At 40.6% G+C, this 20058-nt stretch overlaps 1 protein-coding gene across 2 annotated transcripts in view; it reads left to right on the forward strand.

The window, feature by feature from the left end:
- SLIT3 (slit guidance ligand 3) overlaps positions 1 to 20058 on the forward strand; it is a 488520-nt gene that overhangs the window by 322137 nt on the left and 146325 nt on the right. For both annotated transcript variants that reach the window (XM_065848802.2, XM_065848803.2), the window contains exons 11-12: positions 4626 to 4697; positions 11022 to 11093. In XM_065848802.2, coding sequence (XP_065704874.1) covers positions 4626 to 4697; positions 11022 to 11093 — 144 coding nt within the window. The remainder of the gene's footprint in view (positions 1 to 4625; positions 4698 to 11021; positions 11094 to 20058) is intronic.

Here is a 20058-nt window from a genome sequence, read left to right on the forward strand (position 1 = left end):
ATTGTTATGTGCTTTAGAAGTTTTTTCTTTCCTAATATAAACGGTTCTCCCCAGCCCTGGGCTTTGTCACTGTGGGGGATGCAATGCTGCTTATTTCCCCCAGACAACCCTTAACCAGCTCTCTGCAAATCCCTGCTTGCAGGGCAGGAGAAAAACGAGGGGTTTACCCTTCCCAGCACCCTCCACGCAGGTTATGTGTGTCCCGCCAGACACGAGCGTGCTCCAGATTCGTGCTGCACGCTGATCTGATCTCCCTGTGCTTTTGGTGATGGGCTGAGCGATGGGAGCCCAGAAGAGCCGTGGTGCGGGGAGCAGAGTGATGCGATCCGGAGCAGCCTGAATCATTCCCCCGCTTTCTCCTGCTCCCAGCAGGGAAGCTGACGACTGCCCAGTGCAGAGGGACGTTTCTGACATGTCTCGGGAGAGCTCACGGCACTTAATAGAGCACGGCTGTCTCATTTGTAGGCTCTGCTCATCTGACAGCTAAGAATTATCAGGACTGATGCTTCACTCCCTCTCTCTTTTTCTCCAAGCTAGTGATTTGTCTATGTTATGGGTAGGTGAGCTTGACAAAACATTACACATTAGCAGCCGAGACGGTGTTTGAAACGGGAAAATTGCTAGCAAACTGCTCCATTAGAGACCCAAATAACAAATTCTTTCTTTCCCTCAATGAACGAGAGATAGTTAAGGCCCGAATTAATACGCCTGTCTCCCCCACTCTGCGGGGGGAATCACTCTTCAAGACAAACGGCTTCGTCACTCCCGAGAGCATGAGCCGGCTCTTGGAAAGCATCATTAGGCAGAGGTTGTTATCCTTTGTGTTTTGCCATCCTGGGTCTGAGCGGTACAGGCACCAGATGAGGAGGTGATGAAAACATTTGCACCTCAGTGAACTTTGAGATGGATTAGAATGGGAATTGGAGTGCTTATTTTTTCACTCCAGGATAGTTTTTCCTATTTAACTTCATAGTGTACCCTGTTTGTTTTATTATTTTTTTCTCCGATGTATTTACTTTTCGCTCTCATCGCTGCAAAATCATTTAAAATGAGGGGGAAGAAGGAGGATTTTATCCTGTCTTCCATCATGTTAGCGCGAGAAAAATGCATCTGAGCATTAGAAAAGAGAAAGGAAATTGTTCTTGTCCTTTGGTGTTGTTGTCAAAGACTCTAAAACAAAGCGTCAAGAGGCAGACGGAGCATCGCTGCGTGTCAGAAGAGGGAGACGTGCTTCAGTTGGTCTGAGCGATGGAGCTGGCAGCGGGTGACAGGGCACGGTGACACGGGGAGCTGATAGGAGCAACTAAAGCCCCGAGGGATTTCAACGTTTTTATCTTATTTCATCCCTTTTGTGAATCTACTTGTGGAGTCCTTTGAGTAGATCTTATTATAGAATACCAGAGGAAAAACAAGGAAAATTTTATGGAGTTGTAAGAAATCTTAAATGTGGGGGATAATAGTTCAAATTATCAACATTTTGCCTTTTAGGGCTGTGTCTCTTGCGCAGAGTTCTCTAATGTATTGTGAAATTATTTTATATTACTTTCTGGTGACACAGGAAAAAAAATGAACTCACTGATGTTCCTTTGCACTAGCGCAGGTAGTTTTATAGTGTATGACAGAACTTTGTACTACCCTGTTTCCCTGAAAATAAGCCCTACCCTGAAAGTAAGCCCTAGCATGATATATCAGGATTTTTGAGGATGCTCAAAATTTAAGCCCTAGTTACATTTCATTTAAAAAGTAATTTTAAATAGTGTCCAGGCAGCTGTACATGTAAAAAAGGAAGCATCTTTTGGAGCAAATATTATATAAGACCCTATCTTATTTTTGGGGAAACAGGATGTGCAGGGACAGAGCGTGAAAAATACAGTTTTCCCGAGGTCGTGTTCTAGGTAAACTGGGTAATTTTCTCTGAAATAAAACGTGGCAGTAACATTTTTATTAACTTTTCACTTTTTGGAGGACAAAAATGAGAACACAAAGAAAGAAAATTCTGATTTTGTTTGTTTGAAAGATGGCACCTGTAGCAGCAGTTGCCCCTTATATCATGAATAACACTGCTTTATTATTAAGCCTTCATCACCTTGAAATTGCCAACACTCCTTCTGGCAAAACTTAGTGTCTCCTAGAGAATTTTAATCCTGCACTGTCCATCACCCGTCACTTATGAGCTCAAATGAGGTGGAAGCAGAAAGAACTAATATAAATAATTTATTTTCTACTATTTTAGTTGTGTAACTGCGTTGGGTTTTTCAGCCTATGCCTGCCAATCTATAACATGCATTTATGAAAAAATACTTTAAAAATATGTGCTTCTTTAATACTGCACTTTATTTAATGCTCCGCGCTCACCTGCATTCTGTGCCCAAGTTGGAATCCACCTGCAGACACCCCGGATGGGAGCACGTGGTGCTTCTGGTCGCTCCTCTGCCAGCATCTGCGAGTCGTAGTGCACTAAATGTAATGTGTCGTGTGTAGTGTTTAGTTCTTCAGTCACAGCCATACACTTATTAAAATGCAAGGTGCTACGGTGAAGGTACAGCAGCAGATGAGAACAGCCTTGTCCATCTATATCTGTACAGGCAAATTTTGTAGGAGAGGGTGAAGAATTCAATACTGCTTCAGAAGGTAGCTCTCTGAAACAACTCCTTTCTGTATTCCTTTCCACCTTTTCTACGAATTTATCATTTTCTTATTAATCAGTATCTGTGGCTATTCCAATTTTGGCTTTTTTGCCCTTTGAGGGCAACGTTTCTGGGTATAACTAGACCCTTGAGTCACTAAAATTTCCTTGGAATCTGAAGTTATTATAAAGGGGCCGTATTTCCCCCCCTCACTGTATCCGAGTTTCCCTGTAAGGACTGTGATGCTGCCCCGATGTGCAGCGTGTCCGAACCCCCAATTTCCATCCCCAGGGCAAAGGAATTGGACGGGCTTGGTCTCTCTTTTGTTCCTAGAAGTGTCTGCATGGAAATACTCGGAGGAGTTACACACCAAGCTGGCAAGCTGACAAAAAGCCTTTCTGGGAAGAGTATGTGTGCTGCTAATTCTGGTGACAAACACCCAACAATAGTAGCGTGCTGAAGCTTCCAGCAATTTGCATTTCACTGTGGACTTGCCAGAAACGAAGCACGTTATATTTAGACCAACTGGAAGGGAAATCTCAGACACTCATTCAAATCACAAAACAAGGGATAGAATTAACTCTGATCACAACCTGTAAAAGAGGCTGCGGGAGGAGGAAGGTGCACGATGTGGACTGTGCAAGTATCACAATATTAATGACTTAACCAGCTTCATAGACTACAACCGAACTGGCAAATATCTTATTTTCAAGATTTTTCTTCTGGCTATTGAAAGCACAGATCAACAGAAGGATGCGCTTTGCAATAAAGAGCTGATGGGCACTACACATTTTCTCTACGTTATTCCCAAGTCTTTTAAAAAACAAGATTTACTTCTCCCTGCGTCTCATTTTATCTCTGTTCCTGCTTTTAAATTTCTTTCTCTCCTCTGCATTGCTGCAGCAGCTCTAAATGGCTGGAGTGATTCATTCCATCGCTCCACTATGGGTTTTTATTTTAGTTCTAAACCATTTCCAACCACAGACTTTTTGCTATTGAAACTGTTTCTTTTTATTACATTTTTTGGAAAAAATACACGATGTTTGAGTAATAAGCACGAGCTAGGTAAAATCAAGTTTGGCTTTCAGTCCCAACTCTGCAGAGCTTCAGCTGCCGAGGTCATTTGATTTTTTTGCTTGGGGTCCACTTTGATATTTCTAATTGAGTTGAATATTTTGGGTTCATCTGAGGAGAAGACGGTCCTGGCAGGAAGCTGGGGAACGTGCTGACGAACACTTGAAAATACTTCTGGAAGGAGCAGAAATTAACCTTAGTGGTTATTGTATGCAGTGTCGTAAAGCTGCGTACATTTTATGTTAGTGATACCTACATTTATGATACTTCATAAAGAACGTTTCTTTTAAAATTAATCTCAGAAATTAAAACAGCATTTTCATGTAGTCTGGACCGTATTTTCAAACACTTTCAGTATTTGGTAGTTAAAATAGGAAGATACAGTCCTTTTTCACTCTGCTTTAACACAGACTCTTTCCCCTCACCTTAAAAATCTGGATTCATATTGCAGTGAATTCCAGCTTGTTATTCAGTGTGTTCCCCCAGATTGTTTCTCCTCAGTCGTTCTGATAGTATTATTAATCTGCTTATTAAGCTGTCACAACATAGCGTAGCTTTTAATTTAGATAGCTACGTTCCACTTACACCAGCTAGTCAAGGAAAGCATCTGTATTTTCTACCTTTGATTAAGTAGCAATAAAACATACTTTAGTATTTTTAAGTAATTCTGTGAGCTTTAAAGGTGCAATTTCTATAGCCTGTGCCTTTGTTTATCTTTGCACATTGAGTGTAATCAGTGAGATTATTTTCCAGGTTATTTTCTCAGTATTTTCTCTACTTAGTGCCTTTCAAAAGAAAAATCTGTTTTGCATAAAAACTCTATACAATTGTTTCATATTTATATAAAAAATTATTATCATGTTTAATGTTATTCCTGTCCTGTAATTGTGTAGTTAACATGTATATTACTTTGTTTGTTTTCAGACGTTTGGAACAAAACCTCATCAAAGTCATTCCCCCTGGAGCTTTTACTCAGTACAAGAAGCTTAAGAGAATGTAAGTTTTAATAAGACCAACATGCAAGAGCAATCGTGAATCTTGTAGCTTCAAGTACAGCATCTTTATTTTAGAAACACATTGGCAATTTCTATGTTGAAATCGCTGGGGATTGCTCAGATAATCTCTTCAAAGTGTAAGCAACAATGGAATTTTTTTTAGGATGATTAACAGTGCATGAAATCCTTAATAATGCTTAATTTCACTTCCTATTATAAACGATGTGAGCTAATTAGTTGTTAGTCTGTTCAAACTTCAAATCTGCTTCCTCAGAAAAGATTTTAACTTCCATGGTGTGTTTTTGTTTGCTTTTTTCATTCATTCTGGTAAATGTTCGCACTATTTCAGTTTATAATAGTTGACCCCGATGTCGAGGGTTAAGATTGTGGGGTGACAATCAAACCCTGGCAGATGTATTGTTAACCTCCCCTCCCCCCCACTTCCCCCTTTTGCCCCTCCCTCTCCCCCCTTCCCACCAAGGGCAGGCGATCGGGAGGGAAAGAAGGACAGAGAGAAGAGAGCTGGAAAAGTTAAAGATGTTTTACTAATGCTACTAATAAGAATAGAGAAAATAATACAAAATATACAAAACCAATCTTGAAAGTCTCAGCAACTGCAGAGCCAGCACCCAAAGTCCTGGATTAGACTCTGTAGCCAACCGGAGCTGGATTCAGTCTCTCACCAGGCCTCAGTTCGCAGGGACGACCAGCAAGGTCCTCTCCTAATGTCGGCCATAAGCAGAAGGGAAAAGGGTAAAGGGACGAGATCCTCCTGATCTCCCACTTTTATGTGAAGTATTCACGTGAATGGAATGTTATACACAGTTGGTCAGTCTCTTGGTCACCGGTTTCTCGTTGCCCCTCTCGCGAGATGTCCATCCGTACTTATCAATAAGTTTGCATTCCATTGCTAGGTTTACCAAAACGTGTCTGGTTCTCCAGGAAAATGCAGCTGATATGAAGCTTTAGCTGAGAGGCAAAATTCACTAAAAGAGAAACTTGTTTTTTAACAAAACCAGGACACCCAGTTATAGCAGGAATGCGTGTTCTCGCTGAGTCGTTAGGGTTTTTTTGTAGTGCACATAATGTGCTGATGTTGAAATGGTTTGATTGTTTACAAGAAAACAAAGAAACCTGCTGGACCTTGTTTTCTTGCTTTCTCAATCACCAGCCGATACCCAGGCGATTATTTTCATATTAACTCTTGTGTTTTCTCTTCAGATTTAAAGCAAAAACCTCCTGATTTGTAGCAGGGCTGACATGCAGATAACCTGGGCTCTCCCATTTGTCAGTCTTCCCTTTTATCTTTAAGTGATGTATAGAGATGCTGTGACGAAAATACAGCCATACAGACAATGGTAAAGCAGGTTGCTCCTGCTTCGCCATAGTGTCAGGGTGTTGATGGGAACCTGTAGCTTCCAGGAGTCATTGTGGCTTGTAGTTCAGTGCTAACACTGCTAAAAAGGAGCCTTTCCAGTTTTCTGACATGAACAATGCTTACTGGAATTCTTAGATAGCTTGGAAAGTGGAATGAGATTGTGCTGTACCTTTGGATTTAAGGGTAAAATTACCATGTTTGCCAGTCCAAATTTATCAAGCTCCTGGAGCTGAAGAGCTGTAAATACGGATCTTAATATTTAACAGGTCAAATCATCAATCTTATAGAGTCTCTCTTCTTCTGGCTCACTTTGAATATAGCTGTATGTATTTTTAAAGAAGTACTGCATTAGATAGCAAGACAGTAATTTCAGTGAAAAATGATGGATCCTTTTTCAGTGACCTAACTTGTAACTGTTTCATTATTAAAGTCACTACTTAGCTCTTTCTGAGGTGTGACTAATTTTAGATTTTGGCAATGTTTTAATGTCCTTTCATTTTTCATGACTGCTGAACTGTAGTTTTATGGGAGTTCACCAAAAAATGTTCTTTAACTTGAGCAACTGCACAACCAATGTGGCACTTACTATTATCAGTTAAATAATAAGTTATTGTGCCACATCTGTATCAAAGCTCCGTTAATGTGACAGCATTTTGTATAAAGAACTTGGGATAGGTAGGAAGGCTACAGAATGTCCCATAACAAATAGGATATTTTGCCATTTGGTTATTACCCTGTCTCCTTTTTAAAGTTTTATTCCTGCTGGACAGGGAGGCTCTAAACTGGGCATCACTCTTGTACAGAAAGTTTAATTGAGGAGTTTTGTTCCACTGTTCCACTTTTCAGTGTGCAAGATTCCCAGTACTGGTAACAGAAAAGTATACTTTAGTCAAAAGACTACCTCCTAAAACAAAAGAATTATACCTTCTTTTCCTTTTAGACGAAAGACATGTTCGATAATACAGAAGTTGTCGGACTTTCTTAATTTGTGTCACTTTAACGAGCAGTGCAATAATGTGAAGATGGTTGATTTAATTAATGCCTTACATGGGGTACAACCGAAGAGCATCAATAGTAGTAGTATTAGTGTTGACTATTACTTATAATAATATTTTTGTATAATTCAGAGGATAGCATTCACATAACATTGTGAATTGTATTGTATTTTGCTTCTGGTTAATAAATGTGCAAGAAAGTTGAGGACAGTAGCATGCTCACTTGCAACTTTCCCAGTATTTTGGTTGTTTACTGAATACTTCCTACAAGATTATGCAGTTTCCTTAAATAATTGGATAACTGAGATTAATTTTTAGGTAAGAGCCAGTTGCCTAAGATAATGTTATATGACTTGATATTACTAGCAGAAGATGATAGCAAATGTATCTATATTAATTGAAGTATTTGTATTTGCATCCAGCTGAAGTTTGCTGTTTAGAATGTCTCTTCAGTAGCGTCCAGGATGAGAGAGTTGCTTTGGTGCTTGAGTTATAGTGAAGGAGCTGAAATCTTTGGTGTCTCGGACTTCATCATAACTGCCCACATCTTCTCACACAATTAACTACATGAAGCTGTCTCAGAAGGAAGACTTGGTACCTGTAGGATTCAAATATGCAGTTGGATTATATCATTTGGGAGGATGGTTCCCCTGATTTGGGGGTGAATGTAACAGGTCACAGCTCTGTGCTGAATTATTCAAGGGCATTAGAAGAAATTTGAGGGGCTCGAAGGGGATACATCCCATCTCCAGAGACAGAAGTTGTTGTCATTATTGCATGAAGTATCCAAGCCCAGACATCCCATTTTGAATTAACTTACAAAGCAGTTGTGCTTGTGCCATAGTTTTGTAACTTCCAGCATACGACTTCCAAAGTTTCTGGCATTATCTCCCACGTTTTGTCTTTGCTTTCCTGAAGCTTTTAGCTAACAAGTTTGTAGCACAAGACTGCTTTGAAAGATGGGCTTGGACCTCTCTAGCTCTGGTGCTTGTAGTGCCATTTCATGTTGTCAGTTTTACCATATATTAGCAGAAAACACACTGAGATTTCATAGTCTTCCCAATGGCTGTGTAGCGTTCCTACTTTTGTTAAGCTGCTTCTCAAAATTAAACCATATATGACATGGATTTTTGCTGAGTACTCTTGTCAAATGAGTATGGTCTATATTACATGTTAGAGATAATCGAGTAATCTGTTCCTAATAATGTTAGTTGACAAAGAGAATATTCATCCAATGCTGTCAATAGCTTTGCATTTGGCTGCGTCTAAAAATAAATGTTTTGTTTCAAAACCTTTTACAGTAAAGACATTGAAGCCATACAGGCATATGGTATAGAGTGACTCACAGGGTGTCCTGGTGCAAAGTCAAACCCAGTTCTGTCCCGAGCTGGCCGCTGAGCACAGCCACCCCCCAACGGGTGTTCAGCAGCCTTTCCAAAGAAGATTTCCACCGTGCTGTCAGAGGTGCGGGGAGACAAGCGCGAGGTGACTAATGTATTCCCTGCCTGGGTGGAATCCTGATAAGTTTATTACATTTCCAGCTAAAGAACCACATTTCCACCGAGTGATTCAGAGATACCCTAAACCATGAAAACGAGCCTTTCTTAGTTGTGCAGGTTAGAAAAATCCATATCACTCTGTCTTGGTGTAAATCAAGCGCAGAAGAGGATGATCTTACCAAAGCAGACCAAAGGGAGGGAACAAAGTACAAGGACATAATTGAATCTTTGCCTCAGTCAAGTCAGAAGGAGATGGAGCCTCTTTATCCAACAGCAGTGGAGCTTGGGCCCTAATGGAAAGGAAATAATGTGTCTAATTATCTTCTAATGCTGATTGTAGTGGATCTCCATGAAGCGAATGAGTGTCATCACCCAGCATGGCATTTATGCACGTTCAGGCACCATTAGTTATATGCTCATTAGCATCCAGACATGGGGAGAGAGAAAGAGAGGAAATGTTGAAATGTAGCAAATCAATAAAATAGTGCTGAAATACTTGTTTCAAAAACAAGATGCCCCTTTTCAGATGCTTGTCATTGTTCAGCAAACTCATGATTTCATGGCACTGTAATAAATTTTAATGTGTTCCTCAATAAATAGATAGCACTGAGTGACATCAGGCTTCTGCTTATGTAAGTATTATTAGATAAAAAGCAGCAAATGCCACCAGACACTCTAAACAAGTTTCACAAAAAGCTGTATAAAAATAAACATTCCTACTTTCAGTGTCACAACTTTGGCTGCTCTGGGCTGAGCCGAAGAGCTGGAAACCCTCACTGAATGCTGTCCTCGTAGGCAGGACGTTGTACCAGAAAACATCAGTAGATTGCAGAGCAGCTGTTTCATAGCCGTATAAAAGAACCAAAGAAAACCCCACTTTTTGTGGCTAGTTATGAAAACAGTTCAAAGACCTTGTTAAAATTTTAACTGACAGAATTTGTAGCTTGAAACAGGTATAGGATGGAAAAGGTTTGTGCTTTCTTAATTCCTTCATCAAGTGATATTTTTTTGGAGTCTGACTGGGTTCCTTAGCCATGTGCCCAAGTGGAAATATCAGTGAAGATGTACATGAAATGCTGTATTACTCTACCTTCAGCTATCAGTGGGAAGATTTGATACTACTGACACAAGCTGATACCAGCTGTCAGTGAGTGCAGCGAGGTGGCTGAAAGCTCTGCCTGTAGCTAAGCACCTGGTTGAACTGATTGACAGAAACATTGGTTTGCAGTGACAGTCACGATAAGGCACCCAGTTCTGAGCATCTGGGTGCCAAGTGTAGGAAATTTGACTTCATGTATGAAGAAACAGTGACATAATCTGTATTTATATTTGTGTACTTGATTGTGATTAAAATTGGGGGTTGTTTTCCAAACCAGGAGCACAGTTTCCCTTGAAAATGGCTGCAGGCTGGCGTTGAATTCCGCTCACGTTGTAGCCGAAAGGGTGGAATCTCGCTGGGTCCGCCACGCGCTGGGTGTTCCCCGCAGTGCTGCTGCCTCCCAAGGTCCACCATTCCCATCCAGATGCTGGAAGGGTTTCCCTAGTGTCTGGAAGCTCTGGGCAGAGCTGCCGGTGCTGTGCCGGCCCTTCTCTCACCTGCCTGGTGAAGGTCATGGGAGAATTTTGCGCCGCTTGTTTTCTGTAGGCCATTAGAAACAGGACATCCCTGGTATGGTGCCGAACTCCGCAGTGACGCTGGTGCCTGCTTCGGGATCAGAGGCTGCGTGGTCTGTTTCCTACTCCCTTTCCTATTAGTACTAAACAGAGGTGGTGTGGGAAAAGTCCTGCCTCAACAGAATCTTATCATCTCACTTACCACAAGGTTTCTTCTCTTAGACAAACAGGGCATTGCTGCCTCAGAAGCTGTTTCCCTCATGCCTACACCAGGCTGACACCATTAATCCCATCATCTTCCTAAGGCATGTCCTGCCAGCATTTTCCAGCTACCTCAGAACCTCCCTTCACCTTATCTATAATTCCACTGATAATCAAAATGTGGTCTTGTGTACTGTTACAAAGTGGCCTTCCATGCCTGCCTTTAAACATTCAGACAAACTCCATGCTTGAGGGCCACCCCTTAGAGTCACGGTGCAATCTCATTTATTAGTAGTTCCTAAGAAGGTTTATCAATTGTTTTTATTCAACAGGCAACCGCACTGTTGTTCTTCTAAAGTCTTTGTGTAACTCTTTGTTTCAGTGTCTGTAAAATGAAAGATCGTATTAACAGGGGAGTTGCCGGTTTGTTGAGGCTATGGCCTGTTGTACTGGCTGATGTTTTCTGATCGTTCCTGGAATTTGCCTGTGTCCTTACATAGCTCATAATGTCTCTGAGATAACGTGAACTTCTAGTTCTGTTTTTCCATCAAGTGCATTCTTCCAATAAAATACAGCGATAATATTTTCGTCAGATTCCTGTTTACAAATATTTTTTTAATCCTGCCTTCTCTTTGCAGAGACATCAGCAAGAATCAGATTTCTGACATTGCACCTGATGCGTTCAAAGGCCTGAAATCTCTCATTTCATTGTAAGTAGAAAACAGAACTGAATGGGCATTTGGGGACAGCTTGGTTGTCAGAGAAATAAAAATGATAATGTGCTGTCGGGGAGGGGAGAACTATGTTTCTCTGTGCTCAGCTTGTGTTGAAGCATCTGATGTTTGGTAAATGAAAAATTGGCCATGAACATGTCTCCAGTAAGTTCTGTTATAGATGAACACCCCCAAAATTACTTGGTCTCTTCTTCAAATCAGTGCATTTGTTGATCTGCTGTACATGTGCACCTGTAGGCTGATCCATGCCCCCAGCTCATCGCAGCACACAAACACCTCATCATAGCTCAGACACACGTTTAGTGGTGTTAATCAGAGAGGAAATACTTCCACACCCACTTTTTCATCCGTGTTAAGGCACTGAGATTGTGCTCTCCCGTGAGTTATTTGGTTTATTTGTTTTCTGTTTCGTTGTATTGGTTGGTTGGATTTTGTTGTTGATGTTTGTTTTCCAAACTAGTTAGAGAAGAACCTAAGTTCTTAAGAAAATGTTTATATTTCTTAACTGTCATTACTACTTTATTAATCTGAAAGAGGACTAAAATATGACTTCATACGGAAGAAAAAAGGAAGGTGGATCTCTTGACAACCATTTGTTTCTCTTTATAGAACACAGAAACTGTTTTAGCACCAAGTAGAATTTAAATGCAGCTGTATTTCAACCTGGCTACCCAGAGCACTATTAAAACAGTGGAGCTTTTAGTGGGTAAAAAGAGCAATAGAAGGTCAAAAGCTGCATGTGGAGAATGAACTAGAATAGGATATTAGAAAGAGCCCCGGGCTGAGATAGGAAGGCAAGTTCAACTGGAATATTTACTTGTGTTAATTTTAAAGACAGTTTTAAAACATTTATCTTATTAATATTCATGTAGCACGGTTTGCTTTTTAAGAGTATAGTTCATTTCTGAAAGCTGCCATAATTTTATTCTCTGAATACTGGATAATTCTAACAACCTCTATAACTCGATGTTGTCTAGTGCTAATATTAGGTGGTTACTCAGTACTGAACTTTTATGTTGCAGTAAACTTCTGAGCCAAAATGCAGAAGGATGGGCCTTTTTTTTGTGCCCTGAATCCTGCTGGAAGATTGCCAGAAATACAGATTAAGTGTTGTTAGCTCTTCTTGAATAGTCAGGGGGGTGTTATTCAACATGCTGTGGAAATGGCCAAATCCCTCAATGCTGTCTGGAAACGATTCAGTAAGAAAGAGAATGACATTTACTGAACACTACAGTTCTGGCTTGGTCTGAACCTACTGCCGATGCTGCAATGCTGCATCTTTCTGCGCTTGGCAAACCTCCTGGCTAGGAGCAAGCTGCACAGGCAAGACACTTCTACTGGGGTTGACTTCCCAACTCAGAAGTTACTTGGCTTGAGCTGTAGCTAATTCAGATACCCCCAGGTGGCCCCAGGACTGGGACACAACACATCAGAGCGGACAGAGAGGAAATGAGAATATAAACTGGGCAGGGATTTATAGTGTTTGGACTTGCACACAGAAGCAAGTGAAATGACTGTGTATTCTCTGCCCAGTCATCCAAAACGATATTTTAGTAAATGATGTTTAAATATGTTTATATCCAAGTGGGTAAAATATTGCTTAAGTTAACACCAGGAGGTTACAAGGGGAAGAGAGAGGGGAGGGAGCCAAGATGCAGCACAGAAAGGGCTGTAGTAGGGGAACTGCCTCTCAACAGCCTCTCCTTTGCTCAGTGTTTGTTTCTGCCTCAGTTTCCTTCTGCTGCAGCTGCACTGAGCTGTTGTAACACACAGTCTGTTTATTCCCTCTTTGGCAGACTCATTTCTAGGACTGTATTGACTCCAGCCTTGAAATCGTCAGCCTCCTTCTCTAGGTTCAGTTGTCCATTGTGCTTGCTGTTGGTTTTTACTTTCTTTGGAAAGTTTTACTCTTGTTGTTTGTTGCAGGTAGGTCTTAGAAATGTTTTCGCTGTGGCTGATAGGCAGGAGTTAGTTGGCTGATCTTCCGTGACCCGTCACCCAGAGCTCTGGCAGGTTCTTCCCTGCTGGGCGCTTCTGTAGTTGTTCCAGTTTCTGAGCCCTTTATGAAGCAAGACTGTCTGCTGCTCTACAGAACCTGGGTTTCTCTGGAGGCATCTCCCCCAGGTTTCTGATTCTGAGAAGCAGAGGATCTTCTTTTGCCTGATCTCTGCTATAGCTTCCAGTTCAGTTCTGCCGACCACAGAAAGACCAGTAAGTGCAAGAGAAGACGACTCCCAGTGAAACTGCCAAAGAGGAAAGACCGGGGATGTAGAAATGAGGTATTAAAAACACAGTTTGCTTACTAGTGTTTTCTCTTTGAAGCAGCTCAGTGTTTTTGGTGCCTGAGGCCCCAGTAACTTTAGTCAGCTGTGTGCCCTGAAGGAACGTGGCTCTGCATACAGTGCTTCAACTCAGCTGAGAGGAACTTGTATTTTTTGTACATGTAAGTCAAGAGTGATTAGCGGCACACATTTTAATGAGACACCATTGAGGCTTAATCTGTGCACAGAGCAGCTGGACTTCTCTGCTAGCTGAGTTAAAACAAGAATAGAGGGGGAAATATTAATGTACGAAAGTGAGCAACTTTGCTTCCATTAAAAATGAAGTACTGCCTAAAATCCTTGCTTTTTTCCCCGCCTTCATTATTCCCATTCTGTGCTCCTCCCTTTCCTCCTGCTAGCGTGCAATTGCAGTGCTCCCTGTGGGCCGCGCAGAGGGAAAGTGCTTCTCTGGAAGATGGCCAGCATTGTTAGTGGAGCTGGCTAATGGAGCCCTAGATGTAGTGGGTTGCTGCTCTACTTGCTTTTGAAGTTAACTTTGGCCAGCGTTTCCAGGCAGAACTGTTTCTCAGAGTACTCTGCCTATTGTACCCAGCTAGAGAGGGAAGAAAAAGTGGGGTATTGAAGTTTTCAAAACACAGGAATGTTTATTGCAGGAGCAGTTTTCCCTGAAATGCATAAACCTTAAATCTTTTAAAAGTGCTAAGTGATCCATATGCTAGCGGGTCATATGTTTTTATTTTAAATCGATATATTTTCTGTAACAAGAAATCCACCTATGGGAGTCAAAAGGGTCACAAAATCTTAACGCTTTAAATAAGCGGCTTCTATCACAGCTTTTTTCTGCATTTAGCAAAAGAAAAACAAGTTTGTTCTTGTGAGGAGTCAAGACTTCTCCTTTCCCCACACACAGGAGAATAAAACCATGTTTTCTCCATGCCCATTCTTCAGAGGGATTTTGTTCCCTAGTCATATAGTGACTGTGGGGAGCTCCATTAGAAATATTTGGGCATATGCGCAACTGTTTTTTTCCTGGTTGTGACAACAATTAAGGCACCAGAATAGTTGTTCTTCAGAGACATTTTATTCTTCTTGCCAGAGTTTTCTGGCTTTTCCTGTTCCCCTTGTGTCCCATGCAGGTGACACTGTGAGTGGATTTAATTCTGTTACAGTGTCTCAAATTCTTTTTCAATATTTAGGGACTTGGGCTTAGATCCTTAGTATATTTTTGATATGACCCAAACTTCAAACCTGTTTAGGGGCAAAACTGCAGATACAATAAGATCCAGCCTCTGGTTTTGAGAAAAGAGTTGTGGAGAGCTGGCGATAAAGCCATTGTGGAGAACGGAGGGTATTGTGGATCAGGCCATGAGAAAACGGGTCTTTAGTCTTAAAGATGCTACTGTGGGATTTGGGCAGAAGAACTTATATTGCCTGATTTCAGTGATATCTGTTGGACAAATAAACTGCTTTTCTATACCAAAGTCTCCCGTCTTGAAAAGGCGGAAGCGTTTCTCTGTCTCAAAGAGACGCTACAAGGGTGTATGCGCTGAAGTCTGAGAGATGTAGTGGTGCTGCAATTACTTGGAACCGTATGAAATATCCAAGATGAGAAAAAAAAAAAAACAACTGGAATGGTTTGAATCTCAAAAAGCCACTAAGCAGCACAGATGTGAGCTGTGGTGATGTAGCCAGCGCTTTTGTGTTGGAGGGATTAATCTTGCCGCCCAATACTTGTTTCCACACAAACATTAGAGCAAACAGTGCCCTTGCATTGAGAAGTGTGGCGAATTTGTTGATTGCCAAAGAATGTGTTATCTTAAGCAAAGTTTTAAGAGATGCCTTGTCTGTAGTATATTGTGCTTGTGCTACACAGTTAGAATTGACTTTGCCGGCACTGGAGCGGTTAATAACTCCGCGCAGACCACGGGGGCTAAGTTGTGAATAGTTTCATGTTTCAGGATTGCTGTATGCACTTTCTGAAGTAAATTAATTTTTCATTTAATCAACTCAAAATATCTGTCTAATATCAGTGAGAGGATTGTATCAGCATTTGGTTATTGTTAATAGTATCAAAGATACGTGTTATTCTTGGGGTCGATAAACTTCCTACAAATGTAGGTTTGGAAGGCCTTATCCAGACTGTCTGGGGACGTTTTATGAGATATGACAAAATGGTCTAAGCCTTCAGTGTGTTAAACTGAATGAATAAATTTTAGACCACTGCAGAGGGAGAATTCCTTTGCTTTTGTTCACACGCTGAATTAAGCGGGTGAACAGTTTAAAAGCTTCGATCAGCCTGGGCAGAAAGACAAGAGACAGCTTAGATTTTGACAACAGCAGTCCCATTTAGACCATCATCTCCTGGATGATGATGGATGTGGTGTCATTCATGGTGATTTGAAATCTGCAATAAAACACTGTCTATTGCAATAACTGCCAAACTTATTTTAAGGTAACGAATTGCTTTGGATGGTTTTATTGTGATTTATTTAGCCAAACTTGTTCTCAAGAAATATGAAATAGTGCAGGGGAAAAAAATTACATGTCTAAGTTTCTTTCAGATATTAGAAATTTATTGCTGTTTTTACTCCTATCAATTCCTCCTCTTTTGAAAACTTGGATTCTTATTGAGCCTGTGCCATTTTACGTAGCTTGGGAAATATAATTCTTCCTAGCAAGAATTTTTTCACAGTCTAAAGGAAAGTTAAAAGCATTCTGAGGACTGAAAAAGACATTGCATAAAGTCAAAATCTGACACTTCTCTAAGAATGTTTCAGCCAAGCCAAAATAAAGGCACACTTAGCTGGAAACCATATGGTCTAGAGTAAGGGATTCTGTGCTAGGCTTTCATACCCCCAAAAAGTTCCATGTCACCTTTCAGGGAAAAATCGCTGTGTTCTGTGATCTTACTTAATGAAGCAGCTCAATTGCAACTACATTTGCAAGGAAGGTAGGCCAACAAACTGTAAAATAAAGACAACACAGGAGTTCTTGTTTCATTTCCGTAGAAGGCGGTATGCTAAACTTCAGCGTGCTTCAAAGGCCGCGTGTGGGTAAAGTCTTGGCAAATTCCTTAAATTGTTTGAGAGATCAGAATGTCTAGAGACTGTGCAGAACCAGTGAGACGTGGGGGTTTCCAGGCCGTGCCACTGAAAGTTTGTTAGATGCTGAATTACATTCTCACCCAAGATAACACACTTGTTGCTGTGTGGCCTTCCAGTGCTTCCTTTTCTGGTACGTCCCAAGCTTTTAGATGAATCTATGCAGTGGCTATTTTCACCAGTTAATCTTTGTTTTTAACTGCTTAGTACATCAGTTGGATTAATCTGCAAAATTTGAAATATAGTAATAACAATTAATTGTTTGACTGGAAATGTAATTTTTGTGTCTTGGAATAGATACATTTGGGGGGGGGAATATTAAAATATGATGTCAGAATCAGGCTGAAGAAGAATAACACCTCATTATGACTTAAATATTTGTATAATATCTTATTGCAGATCCAAAATAACTCTTGAACTGAATAGGGTGCTTCTTCCAGGGTTCTCCTCCAGTGCTCACAGTGCAGCCAGGGGTCTGTGCTTTATGTTTTTTGCCCTTCCCATTCTTCGGAAGGTTGATGGCAGCCTGAAAACTGCTGTGAGTTGTGAGTCAGTCTGCCAGGTTGTTTTGAAGCCCTGCAGCCGGTGGTTTGTGGCCGCGCTGCAAGCGTTCAGCTGCGAAGCGGCAGAGCCGGTGGCTCAACGTGCCGCTAGGAGCAGAACCTGAGCCGCACCAGCAAGCGGCTGCTGTCACAAACCCACCTGCAGAAACGTGGGAGGAGTTTGCTTGGGTTAAAAACACAGTGGATGATTCCCCATAGGATCATTTTGGTTGGAAAACACCTTTATGATCAAGCCCAACTGTTAACCCAGCGCTGTCAATTCCACCTCTAAACCACGTCCCTAACTTCGCACTGGTCAGTTTGGTGTTAGATGTACCTGCCCTGTGGAAAAGAATAGAACTCATGCACTGGCAGGTCTGATGTGTTAGCACATCTTTGACTGTTGTCTCCATTCAGGCTGGTTTCCATCTTTGTCAGAGACTCCCATGTGTGCTGATAAGATAAAGAAAGGAACAACAACAAAAAGGATACCTGTTCTCTCAGTCTTCGTCTCCAGTTGTTACTTTTAATATTAACATTGAGAACATAGAATTAAGCTGTAACTCACTTTTCTGTTTCTCCCAAAATGTACGTCATATTTAGGGTAATATCTTCTCCACCTAATAGTAAATGATACTAAATGATATTTGTCAGGCCTGTGTTCTAATAAGTGTCATTCTGATTCATTGATTTGCTGCCTATTGGCAGCAATTACTGAGATTATTTTTAGTCATATTAATTTTTTTAGTTTATTTTTAATTAAAAAATATTTGGGGTCTAAAGTTTGAGGTGCTAGAGGATAGAAGGAAGGTTGTATTGCTGTGCCAAGTTTGCGCAGTAGCCAGGACACCTGCATGTCCTGTGATGTATGTGAGGGATGCAAGCGAACATATACTTTTAGAACTTCTAATGCCATGGGAATATGTCTTAAAATCTGCCTCTATCTTAAACAGGAAAAAAAAAGAGAACTCTGAGGAAAGCACGTTTCTGTGCTTCTTATTAGCGTGAATGGAAATAGGGACCTTGAGGAATGAGATGCGATGCGTTGTGTCTGTCCCCTTCTCTTTGCTTCTTGCTGGAGGACCGACTGACTCAGCGCTGCCATGGCAGGCACACAATGGCATTAGCTAATTTGGCTCTGCGTAGCGCTCAACATGAATATGAATTAGAGACAAGTGCCTGAGCTCTCATACTGACTTTTGTTTAGCTGTTAATTTGTTTGAATGTTAATGTGCCACATGCACATAAGCCCAATTAGGTTTGAAAATGCCTATTTTCTTTTTGTGGCTTCTAAAAATTGAACCTCTGATTTATTTTATAAGCTATTTTAATCTGTTTAATTTCACTCAAAATAATAAAGAGGATGTATAAACACATCCAGGGTTTGAAATTCAGTGGAACACTGCCCTATCACCTTCTGACTCTTCATTAAAAGTAAATGAAAAATTACTCTAAGAAGAGTAGTTTTTCAATATTTGCATTTAGTAGTATCATAACTAACGATGGCACTGCGTGTGAGTGTTGAGATTTCTTTAAGGTTTTACTTTTCATAAGTGTTTTTACCTCTACAGCCAGAGTAACCCTGAGTCTGGGGAATTTTTTACCACTTTCCATGGGCATTTTGCAAAGCTTAAATTCTCAACTCTTTCTTATATGTTCTTATGCATTATTGATCAGCATTGATGATCCTGTTGCTTCGTAAAACTGAGGAAGATGTTCATCAGTATCACATGGTTTATCCTCCAAACTTTATATACACGTTATGCCCTGAAATAGAAATATCCCGATTTCTGTGGGCATTAACTTAATATTTTAACCTTTTATAAATCTTTTCTTTGCAGAGGTTTTGCTTTTGCTTCCTAATACAGGTGCTCACGTCAGTTTCTATATTCAGAAAGGAGTGAGTGAGTCAAACATTTGGATGTTGGTTTAGAGCCCAGTGAAATTCAGTGACTGGAGTATTATCTCATATTTTGAAACCGCTCCCTAAATGAACCTGCTAGACCTTTCAAACTTAAACCATCATTTCTGTCTAGTTTTGCATAGAGTATAAAAACCTACATACATTGCATGGAATTTTGTTGAAGAAGGAAATTGTGTGTGTCTTCTGAAGGTGAAATTAGGAAACAATTAGAAAACATTAGTGGTACTAGCATTGAATACTCATGAACCCCACTAACTGTAACAGCACATTAGAATCCAACCTTCTGACTCTGCAGTAAATAAAGAGAAATTATGTTACATTTGTTTACAGAAAATATAATGCTAGGCGATCATTAGCTTCTTGCATAGCAGTTCAGTTCCTGCTAAACTACAAAAGTACTGAAAAGTGAAGTTTCAAGTTGAGATTTTCATATCTAAGTGGTGTTATTTTGTTTCAATTCATTTTATTTACATTCAGAAATGAGCTGATCTGGGACCAGAGGTGATGCTTCCAATGAGTGATGAGGAGTGAACTGAAGTGGGGATGCTCTGGGAAGGCCGGGGGGTTGGAAATGGTCGGTCCTGCTAAGTCTTTGGTTTTCAGTATGTTCAAATCTCCGTAATATTTCAAGTGTTGAAAGACAGGGTAAGCCAGAATTTCAGCCATCATCCAAGCCTCACATGGCTATTTGATTCATTGCTGGCGTATTATTCCACATTAAAAAGATAGAGAATTGACCAGCGTAGTGACACATAAGCAACAAAATTTTGGCATGAGCTGGTTTATAACCATTTACCATGGCCTATGTAGAGCACAGAAATGACAGAAATACTATTTGTCACAATTTGAAGTCTATTAAAATGTTTAGATAAGGCATACAATTTTCAGAGGGAGCCCAATCTTCTTCCTTTTTCCCAGGACCCCTGTAGGTTCCAAACTCACTTTCTGGTGTTGACAAATGTTATCAACGTGCAGACATGACATGAGTAAATACTTTAGCCATGATTGAAATTCAGATGTTCCTGTCATATATGGTTTTGCTCTGATATCTAGGTAACACATCTTAGCATAATGGTGGTTTTGTCTGTTTTT

The sequence above is a fragment of the Patagioenas fasciata genome, chromosome 14, assembly GCF_037038585.1.
Source record: "Patagioenas fasciata isolate bPatFas1 chromosome 14, bPatFas1.hap1, whole genome shotgun sequence".
Lineage (NCBI taxonomy): Eukaryota > Metazoa > Chordata > Aves > Columbiformes > Columbidae > Patagioenas > Patagioenas fasciata.